General features: G+C 34.3%; 1 protein-coding gene across 25 annotated transcripts; it reads left to right on the forward strand.

Moving 5' to 3' along the window:
* The first annotated feature begins 3,482 nt into the window (after positions 1-3,482).
* LOC131620300 (uncharacterized) lies at positions 3,483-6,463 on the forward strand. Of its 25 annotated transcripts, none has more exons than XM_058891323.1 (6): positions 3,483-3,754; positions 3,825-3,969; positions 4,053-4,090; positions 4,474-4,589; positions 5,567-5,641; positions 5,739-6,463. In XM_058891323.1, exons 2-6 carry the CDS (start codon positions 3,902-3,904, stop codon positions 5,886-5,888), a joined length of 447 nt encoding a protein of 148 aa, XP_058747306.1. In that variant the 5' UTR covers positions 3,483-3,754; positions 3,825-3,901; the 3' UTR covers positions 5,889-6,463. The 25 variants fall into 25 exon arrangements, 13 of the variants coding, with proteins under 13 accessions (XP_058747306.1, XP_058747305.1, XP_058747307.1 ...); XM_058891322.1 differs by having other exon boundaries at positions 3,842-3,969; XM_058891324.1 differs by having other exon boundaries at positions 3,842-3,954.
* The last annotated feature ends 5,293 nt before the right edge of the window (positions 6,464-11,756 follow it).

The raw sequence follows: 11,756 nt of genomic DNA on the forward strand, positions 1-11,756 counted from the left end.
CACTTTGATTAATCAAGGCACATAAAAAACATGGGCATTCCTTAAGGTGTAAGCCCCAAATCTCTTTGTAAATATTTTTCATTTATTTATTTACATAACTTTAATAAAAAAACAAGTCATTTTATGACTTTTTAAAAACCTTTTTCTAGGGTTTTCTCTTTCAAAAACTCTTGATTAAATCTTTTTGGATTGATCAAGTCATTTTCAAAATAACATAGGCCTCTTGAATATTAAAGAGTGTAAGTCCCAAAAACCCTTTTTGTACATAATTTTTGTATAAAAATAGTTAATCAAAATCTACAACTTTCATGTTGAAAGTTTTTTTCAGTTTGTAGGTGAAATTTTGAGATATTCCCCTCCAAAGTTTGGAAAAAACCCTTGAAAACACTTAGAAAATTTTCTAAGTATGAAAAGTCAAACTTTTGACTTTTTGATTCTTGATTGATTTTCTTTGATCAAATGACTTCAAATATCATATATTGATGATTTAAATCTTCAAAAGTCATGTGAAGGATAGAAAAACACTTAGAAAAGGGGGGGTTTGAATAAGTGTAGTTTTAAAACTCTTAAGATAAAAACAATTTGCACAATGATTTTTATCCTGGTTCGTTGTTAACTAAACTACTCCAGTCCACCCCCTTGGAGTGATTTACCTCACCTAGGATTTAATCCAATAATCAACCTTGATTACAATGGTTTTCCACTTAGATACCCTCTAAGTCTTCTAGAGTATTCTGATCACACCTTGATCGCTCTAGGAACCTTTTACAAATGAATGTAAAATAAATTCTTACAAGAGTATTAGAATGCTTCTTAATAAGCTATATTGACAACTGTGATATTTCTCTTAAGTTCTAAGCTTAAATCTCACTAAGATATTACAATGAAGTGAGTTTGAAGATGAAGTTTGATAGTTTTTTATTTCAGCAGAGTTTCAACAAGATTGAGAAGCTGTTCGTGAATTGGTAAATTAGTAACCTTGCTTCTGATCAGAACTTCACTATTTATAGGCATTTTGAGAAGATGACCGTTGGGAGAATTTAATGCGTTGCGTGATTCGTATAGCATTGCATTTAATGTTTCACTCTTTTGTCAACTACCTCGAGTCTTGCTTTTCCTGCTTTTACTGACTATGCCTTTAATAGCTTCTAACGTTCCTTTTGTCAGTCAGCGTAGCCTGCCATCTTGTACTTGCTTCTGATCTGATGTTTGTAGATACAACGTTTGAAATAAATCAGAGTCAAACAGATTGGTGCATAGCATCTTCTTGTCTTCTGACCTTGAAGTGCTTCTAGCGTGATACCATGAGAACATCAGTGCTTCTGCTTCTGATCTCAAGTTCTTCTGATGCTTCAATAGACCATGTTCTGATTCTGCTTGACCATCTTCTGATGTCTTGCCAAAGCATGTTCTGATGTTGCATACTTGAACCTTCTGAGTTAGTGCTTCTTGCGCTGATTTTGTGCATACTCTTGATATATTTCCTGAAATGGAAATTGCATAGGATTAGAGTACCACATTGTCTTAAGCAAAATTCATATACATTGTTATCATCAAAACTAAGAATATTGATCAGAACAATTCTTGTTCTTACAATCTCCCCCTTTTTGATGATGACAAAAACATATATAATTGATATGAATTTGCAATCAGAATATCAGACGGCTAAAGACAAATACACAGTTATAGCATAAGCATATAAACATAGAACTTCAGAGATAGCCCCTGAGATGAATAATCTTCCCCTGAAATAAATACTGGAAGAAATTTATAAATAAAAGACTTCCCTGAGTATTTTCCATTTCAGTTGAGACGTTCACAAATGCCTAGAACTTCAGAACATTCAGAGCTTCTGCTTCTTGCTTTCGTAGGACAGCTTCAGAGCTTTGAATTTCTTCTTGAATCATTGCATGCTTGATTGTATCAGAACATTCTTGAATGTACCAGAACATCATCAGAGCATCTTTACATCGTGAAATGTTTCAGAACAAACTAGACAACAAAAGTCAGAGCATGAATGAGTCAGAACATTCTTCTAATAAAGAACATGTATTGGAGCAAACAGTTCTTAAAAGAAATATGTATCAGAACATAAAATATGTATCAGAGCATATAGTATGTATCAGAACACATAAAATGCATCAGAACATATAAGGGATAAGAATGTGTTAAAGCATATTCTGTCACAAGAATATCAGAACATTCTTCCTTCTTGCTTCTAATCTTGAAGCTTCACAGCACTAAGCTTGCTTCAATTTCCATGAGCATGTTTCTATATAGAATTGCTTTTCCCCATGTCTTTACTTCTCATGTTGAGCTTTTTTCAGAATATCTTCAATCCTGCAAAAATCTCAAAGACATAGAACTTGCAAACTTTGTTAGAAATGTAGAGACTTACTCCCGGAAACTGATATAATAAATCAAATCAATTATCACATTTTCTCCCCCTTTTTGTCATAACATCAAAAAGCATAACAGATTCAGATGAAAAACAGACAATATGAGAGAAGAGAAGATTTCATTGATTCATCAGAAGATATCAGAAGATACAAAAACATATGCAGAAAACAAATGCAAGAAAAACAAGAAACAACTAAGACACAAATGACTACGACTAGCCTAGCCTAGAGAATATCTTGGCCAGAAGGTCTTGAATCTCAGAAGTGCTTTCAGTTTGCTTCTTCATGAAAGACCGAAACTCATCATGAGTGTCTTCATGCCTATCCAAGCGAGAAGCTAGATCAACTTGATTCTTTTGAAGAACCTCCAAAGTCTTCTCCAGACGAGAGGGTTCACCAGAAGAAGCTTCACTACCAGCATTCAGAGGAATAACATGCACAACAAAAGCATCTAAAGTGAGAACATCTTCTTGATTTTCCTCAACATGAACTTTCTCAGCAGGATGATTCTCATCAGCTTGTTTCTCAGCCTCAACTTCTACCATAGAAGCATCTTCAGAATAGTCTGGGGTAGGAAGATCAGAATCTCCATTCTCAAGAGCCTGAAGAATCTCAGCCAGATTCTTTGGAGGAGTGGGAGCAGCAACTTCTGAAGGGTAGACAACTTCAGGAATGACCATCACTACTACAATTTTAATTTTTAATAGCACTAATATAATAGCGCTTTTAATTAAAGTGCTATAAAAAATCTCAAACTGAAACATATAATAGCGCTTTGGATATAAATGCTATTATTGGTTATTAACAAAGAATAAAAGAAAAATAACGTAGAAATTTAATAGCACTTTTATGTAAAGTGCTAATAAAGGGGTATCCCTATGATAGCGCTTTCTTATAAAGCGCTATTATAAAGTTTTCCATATAAGTAGAAAAAAGGTGCACAGTCGTAAGTTCGCGAGTTCGATCCAGGCTTGCAGTAATTTTCATTTTATTGTTACCAAAAATACTTCTAAATGATATTTTTTCCTATTAAATAATATATATTAAAAAATACGCACTATTTTTTTTCCTGTGACTCAACCATCTAACTTTATCAGCTTCACTTTATCAACTCATAATCTCACCCTCATCCTTGACGATCAATTTCATTCTTGTCCTCAAATCTAGGATTAGGAATTCAAATCAATCATCACTTGTCCTAACCTTCTATCCGAAATCTTTGACCTTCTCTGCCGGGACATAAAGAGATCAATGTTTCTCGACAAATCTACCTCCGCGATATCCGATACATATAAACTCAACTGCTTCCACACCACAACTATGAGTTTCGTTCGCCTTGACACTTTATCGGACCAGTAAGTCTTTCTACTGTCTTAAATCCCAATTGAAATTAGTATTTGAAATTCACAAGTTTTCTCTAATTAGGGTTTTTCAATAAATAGAAATTAAGCGTGAGGTTGACCCATGAGAAACTTTGGAGGATCTAATTCTCACTGTTGGACATGGATTACTCATCATCCTCTTTGTTCGCATTTCTCGACCTTCATTGTTATTTGTATTTCTCCTTATGGTTCTTCTTCTACTAATATCTTTTAATTTATTGATTTTCATTTGAGATCTGCTAGGTTTTCATACAATTCTCTTTTTTTCTAGGTTTATAACACAATCCATCATGCTCATATACCTTTGTGGTAAGTGTTGAAGATAATTGGAATTTATAACACATTTTTAAACTTTAAACCCTATATCTCCCATTTTATTGATTGCTTTGAAGTTTGAGAAATCTAGATTCTGCCATCTAGGTTTTATGTTTCTGTTTTAAAAGTAAATCAGATACCTTCTTTTAGTTTTGTTATGTACAAGCTATTGTTATATGTTTGGTAGTGTCCAATAGTTTCAAAACCAAAGAAAAAGGATCTTATGAGACTTGAGGAGCCGGTAAATTCTGCCCCTTCTATTCTCCTATGTTTATTAACTTTAGTTGTCAGCACATACTAATATATCATTTAACATTTTTTTAATTAAGTTGAAATTTAGTAAATATTTTCCAGTTGTCTAAGTATACCCCATGTAGTTTCTATAGAGGATGCTCAACTTACCCCTGTTTTACATCTTGGAGCTGGAGCATGTGCTGGAATAATTGCTCTGTCTGGAGCTTATCCAATGGATATGGTCCAAGGCATGATAAAAGTACAAGTCCATTTTTCATTTTATCAAATGATTGCTTCTGTTGTTGTGGATTATAATGGTAGTTGTAATATTAATTGAAGAAAGTATATATGGTCCCAGAGTTTGACAGAGAGTTTTTTGCCTTGTATTTGCAGTACCGAGGAATGTTCTATGCTTTTACTACTATACCTATTTTATTAAGAATATTTACATGCTTGGTCTTGTTGAGTTTTTCAATTTTTTTTTAAATTGTTGGGTTAACAAGTGGGTTGATCCTTTTATCAATTTATTTAATTGTTTAAAATTGAACTTTAAATTTTAAAAATGGTCCTAGTAGGTAGGATTTTAGGAAGGGTGCATCCCTAGGTTCTCTGTTTGTACATAATTGATAGTGGTAGGATCTAATGGTATGTACTAGCTACATTTATTCAATTAGTCATGTTGTACCATTGAGCCAAAGTCAGCTAAGAGCAACATTTAGGTATTTATATGGATAATACCTCACATTATTAGAGGCAAGCTATATTTCATGATTCTCTATAGGGCTAAAAATGGAAAGCTAATGCATTCGTATGTTGTTTATATTTAGGATCACAATTCTAAAAACTTTCCAATACAATTCATAACAAATACTGATTATTGTTACCACTACGGTCTCCACTGCCAATTACCCTGTCTGATCCCCCATTAGCCACATCATGCTAATGAAACAAATGTCTCCATAGGTTTCTCAACCTTAGCCAACGCAGAGGGTCTATCACATGTTCATACCATCAGAAAATGCATTCTAGATTTGAAGTGGATGACTTTTTTTGTTGTTGTTTATGACAAATAGGCGACTGATTCTAGCATGAACAAAAAGATGGTGCAGTTATGCTATAACATTGGTTTATCTATTTTGGGAAACTTTACCATAAAAGAAGTTATGCTCTATTGGTGCAGTTCTTGCTGAAACAAAACTTGGATCAGTTATGATTAATTGTTTAGGCCATTTGCAGTGTCTAGGCCATTTGCATCAAAGCCAACAAGAAAAAGACTATGCAAAAGTGGCCCTGCTACTGCACAAAAGAGATGTATGTATGTCCAAAAACTATTTAGATCAAAAAAATGTTTTTGTTTTATGTCCAACAAATTACTTTTATATTCATATATTTCATGGTTCCTCTACAGAAAAAGAGAGAAGCGGATAATCTTCAATCACATATTTTCCTAAACTTGTGTCTTCTATTGCATTTCAATGTTTTTCAATCACAGCTCTTGATGACGTCCTGGGCAACTACTAAGTCTTCCCTGCTCAACGACTCTATCACTCGTGTGTGATTTCCTACAAGGTAAAGGCAGCTTCAAAAGATCCAACAAAGGTTAATAGCAATGTAGGAATACAAGGTTTGTGATTATTTAGTTGATAGTGTCACTGGTTGTCAAACAAGCGAGAATGCCGATGTTTTATGACTAACATCAGAGGATCTCATTTTAGTTATAGGAATGATTAAAACTCATGACTATCCAAATATATGAAATAATGATGATGTTAACATCTTCCATAAAATAATTAAGGGTGTGTGGTATAATAACATGTTCTGTTTTTTTTCTGATTTGTTTTATCTGTAAATTCATGTTGATAAGCTTAGTCGGCAATTGTCATTGAAGGAATGGATGTCTTAAATTACACATGATAACATTTCAAATTTCCATCATTCATTAATATTAACTTTTTTTTTGTATAGTCTTTTATATATAATAACTAATAACTATTGTGCATTATGTGAATTTCAATGTTTAGATTAGTTCTATAGAGTAGTCCTCATCTCTAAATCGGTATAGAATAGAATAATATTTTACAAGTCTTATCCAACTTTGAGATTAAGTATTAATAAAAACAATACCCAAGTCTTCATCTCAATATATATATATATATATATATATATATATATATATATATATATATATATATATATATATATATATATATATATATTAGTGTTTTTCTCTTAAGTGAAACTTATTTTTCTTCTTTTCTGTGTATTGGTTGAACTTTTAAATGTATAGAAATATCAATAGTTATTGATTTTGTGTTTGTCAAATAAATGCCATATATGAAACTTTTCCTATTTTCTGTGTATGGTACTTCAATTTAATAGCGTTATTTTATAATGCAAGCATGAGTTGAAGCAGCTTAACCAATACCTAAAGTTTCATTATGAAAGGCATGTTATATATATATATATATATATATATATATATATATATATATATATATATATATATATATATATATATATATATATATATATATATATATATATATATATATATATATATATATATATATATATATATATATTGCTTAACCAATAATAAAAACGTGTTTTAATAGCGCTTTTTTGAAAGAAGGCTATTAAAGATACTTGGCCTATAATAGCGCTTTAAAGAAAAACGCTATTAAATCCTATTAAAAAAATATCTTGTCATAGCGTTTTTTGGGTTGCGCTATTTTTTACTATTCTTTCAATAGCGCTTAAAAAGTGCTATTAAAGGTTTTATACCAATAATAGCGGGGGCTTTAATAGCGCTTAAAAGCGCTATTAAAAGTAAAAAAAGTGCTATTAAAACACGTTTTTGGCATAGTGCATGTTTGGTGCCTTCTCAGAAGGATTCTCCCTTAGCCAGTTGAACAACCACTGGAAATCTCCAATCAGAACCGAATACTGAGGCTTCCATACAACAATCTCCCAAGAATGTGCTTCTTGTTTAGCTTCAAGAACTTCTGCAAGTTCATCAACAAAGGCTTTTTCTTCAAAGCAATACCTGCCTCCAAGAGGACTATGCCAGAACTCTTCATAGGATCTTAGGAATCCAAGATGACCAGGAGCTTCTACTTTACACATCTTCTGAAGCTTCCAGAACTCATAGTTCATCTTTCTTCTGAACATCCTCCAGAGATGTGCTGCCTTCAAAGTCTCTAAATCTGTCTGCAATCTCATGTTTAATATTTCAAAACTTACACCAACAGAAAATTCCCGGCGGGATTTGAGTCTGGTGATAGCAGAGTCTGGGTTCAGAAAGAAGTAGGGTTGAGGTTCTCTATCAAGAGAGAGATGAGATTCTACTTCTTCTAACACCACAAGCTCAGGTTCAGGACGGGGCTTAGGTGTGTAGTTGCAGTAACAGAATAGTTGTTCTAAAGAACCAGAACTTTTAGATTCTGATTCAGGTGAAATGTTTGAGACAAGGTTATCAATGGGATTATTTTGAGAGGGGGTCATAATGGGTTCAAAGTTAGCATGAGGAGGAGGTTGAGAAGTGGAGATATTTGAGTGAGGAGGAAAAAGGGTTTGAAGGGGTTGGTCAGAACCAGTGTTGGTTATGGGTGAAGAAGGAGGGGTAAGAACATTGGTGGGTTGGGGTGATTCTGCTGGGGCTGTTTCTAGTTGATTTTCTGGTTGAGGGGTAACCGGAACTTCTGTTGGTACAGGTTCTGAATTTAAAACAGAGACAGAGATAGGTTCAGAGATATGTATACCTTTGGATATCTTCTGAGACCCTTCAAAATCATCTTCAAGCCTTTTTCTTTTCTTCTTCTCATAGACAGATTTTACCTTGCCTAGAGCAATTTCTCTCTTTCTGGCAGTTTCCTTCAGTTGCTCTTCCTTATTCAGTTCTTCTTGAAACACCTCTTCTACTTGCTGATTCACAGCTTCTAGAAATTCTTCTTCTTCAACAACAACTTCCTTTTTCTTTTTATTTTTCTTCCTCTTCTTCTTTTCAACTTCCTTCTCATCATCTGCTTTGTTTTCTTTCTTCGACTTCCTTTTCTTCTTCTTCTTCTTTTTCTCAGCAGCTTCTTGTTCTATATTCTCATCTTCAACTAAAACTTCTTGATTTTCTTCAACTACAGCTTCTTCCACAGCAACATTCTCATTACCTTCTGCAGCAGCTTCTTCTTGAATTTCCTTCTCCTTGATGGCAGAAGGACGATCAAACTTGCGTTTTGTCATTCTTTCTTTGTTGACAATAACTTCTGGAGCAACTTCTGAAACATCTTCTGAGACTGCAGGCCTGGAAGTAGAGGCTTTCTTACGACTGACTTTAGCCAGAGCATCTTGGGTACCACCTTCCCTGAGAGTGTTAAGATATTGAACCTTAACTTCTGGCAGCTCATTTGTGAAAAATGTTTCAAACTCAGCAAGAACAAGGCTTCTTCTGCTTCTTGCTCCAGGGAGAGGTTGGGGAATATTTATAATAGCTCGAATAAGATTCATCTTTCTCAAGGTGTTGGCATTCAAGAAACTTCCTGTAGTAGTAACAAGATCCCTGACGATTCCTTGAGCTTCCAAGTCTTCAATAGTCTTGGTATAAACCAGAAGATTGGAAATGATTCTTCCAAAAGAAATAATATTTCTTTTCTTCGTTCTGAACGCATTTCTGGAATCCTTTACAACATGCCACATATGATTGAAAATGATATAAATGATATCAACCTTCTTATGAGTACCAATTCAGTATAAGATGTATTGCTGCTCTTTGTTGACAAAGTTTGGAGAATGAGTTGCTTTTCTGTGATAGAAACACCCTAGAAGAATCTTATTGGTCCAGACTTTGTAAAGGTCCTTCATATCTTTGACATCTTTTGTTTTCTTCACATCTGTGTAAAGTTCAGTTAGAACAGCATCCCAATCCGTTCTTTGATTAGATTCAAAGACACCTTCAGGGTTTCTCAAATCGAACATCATTCTCAGAATGTTCTTAGTGATGACGACAATTCTTCCATGAACAAAAGATATAAGCGCTTTGGGGGCTATGACAGCATGAACCCAAAACTCTTTTACCAGTTCTGGATAGACCGATCCACATAACTCAGAGAATAATGAAGTCCACCCTTGAAAGAGCATGTTATCCTTGAGATGAAACTCATGTTCTTCAAGACTGTCGAAATCAACCATTAATTCATAGATCACTTCTAAATCCTTCCTAGGAATCGAGCAAGTGATTACCGGAACAATCTGTTGTTCTTTTGCTTGTTGACGTTGCTGAGAAGATGAACCAATGAGTTGTGATGAAGAAGCATCCATTTGAGCACAACTGAGATTACTGATTTTCTTTTTGGGTTTGTGTTCAGGGTTAGAGAAAATGGCAAACAAGTTGCAGAAATGCATGCAAGAAGAGAGAGAATGAGAGCGAAAAAGATAAACGTTATGATTTGAAATGAATATATAGAGGCGGATTTGAAAAGGAATGCAATGAAATTATGAGAATGAACAGTTACAGAATCAATTGAAATCAAATGCATTAAATGATGAGTGACGTTAGGTAAGAGAATGTTATATTTGAAATGATTCGCACAGTTACCTAGGGAGGCATCCCATCAGTTGCACGCACGCTTTTACCTATAGAGTGAACACGTGCTCACCATCAGAAGGCGCTTGGTGACCGCTGTTTTACATTGGTTTTGCTTCTGATGAAAGGTAGAACTTCTCATCTTCTGATTTTGATCAAAGATTCTGACTTTGATTCTTTAGAAAAGATCTTGTTCTGATTGGATCATCCTTCTTTCCAAGAATGACATCTTCTGAGTGAGTAGAGGTGAGTCTAGAAGATCTTCTGACTGTTGGCTCTTCAGAAATTCTGAGATTCTCTAAAGATGCAGCAACTTGATCTTCTGATCCTTTGCTTCTGAGATCTTTAGCTTATGAAATTTTGCTTCTTGGTTCTTCAGCTTCTGATATATCAATATCTAAATCTGCAAAATTCTCAAACTGCTTTGGCTTTTCAAGACCAAGCTTATCATCAAATCTGATATTGATTGATTCTTCAACAACCAATGTTTCAGTATTGTATACTCTGTAGCCTTTAGAGCATTCAGAATATCCAAGAAGGAAACATTTCTGTGCCTTAAAATCAAACTTACCAAGATGATCTTTAGTATACAAAATGAAACAAACACATCCAAAAGGATGAAAATATGAAATGTTGGGCTTTCTGTTCTTCCATAATTCATAAGGAGTCTTATTAAGAATAAGTCTTATAGAGATTCTATTATGAATATAACATGCAGTGTTTATTGCTTCTGCCCAGAAATGCTTAGCCATATTGGTTTCATTGATCATGATTCTGGCCATTTCTTGTAGAGTCCTATTCTTTCGCTCTACAACTCCATTTTGCTGTGGAGTTCTAGGGCAAGAGAAATCATGGGCAATACCATTTTCTTTGAAGAACTCCTCAAAGAATCTGTTCTCAAATTCACCACCATGATCACTTCTGACCTTTATTATTTTGCACTCCTTCTCATATTGAATCTGAGTGCAGAATTCAAAGAACACAGAATGAGACTCATCCTTGTGTTTTAAGAACTTTACCCATGTCCAGCGATTATAATCATCTATGATGACTAATCCATATTTCTTCCCTCTGACAGATGTTGTTTTGACTGGGCCAAACAGATCAATGTGCAGAAGTTCTAGCGGCCTAGAGGAAGAAACAACATTCTTAGACTTGAATGCAGGTTTGGAGAACTTGCCCTTCTGACATGCTTCCCAAAGAGCATCTGATTTATATTTCAGATTAGGAAGTCCTCTGACCAGATTTAGTTTGTTAATCTGAGAAATCTTTCTCAAACTAGCATGGCCTAATATTCTGTGCCAGACCCATTACTCTTCACTAACAAACATAAGACAAGTTACCTTATGATTCTTAAGATCATGAAGATCAATCTTGTAAATGTTGTTCTTTCTCTTGCTTGTAAATAGGACTGAGCCATCCTTCTGACTTATAGCCTTGCAAGACTTTTGATTGAAGATTATGTCATAACCATTGTCGCTTAATTGACTTATAGACAACAAGTTATGAGCTAATCCATCTACCAGAAGAACATTAATTATAGAAGGAGAATTACCAGTACTTATGGTTCCTGAGCCAATTATTTTTCCCTTATGATCTCCTCCAAACTTAACTTCTCCAGCAGATTTAAGCACTAGGTCTTAGAACATAGACCTTCTACCCGTCATGTGTCTAGAGCACCCAGAGTCCAGATACCATGACATGCTTTCCTTTGTCTTCTTTGCAGCTGTAATACGGTGAACTGACTTTATCAAAATGTGCAGATAGCAAGAGTTGCCACCGAGTTTTATTTTATCCAAATATCGGAAAGGCTAAAAGTACAGGAAAAACCTTTTAAATAAAAACAGGGTC

Source organism: Vicia villosa, linkage group LG7 (genome assembly GCF_029867415.1).
Source record: "Vicia villosa cultivar HV-30 ecotype Madison, WI linkage group LG7, Vvil1.0, whole genome shotgun sequence".
In the NCBI taxonomy this organism is placed as follows: Eukaryota; Viridiplantae; Streptophyta; class Magnoliopsida; order Fabales; family Fabaceae; genus Vicia; species Vicia villosa.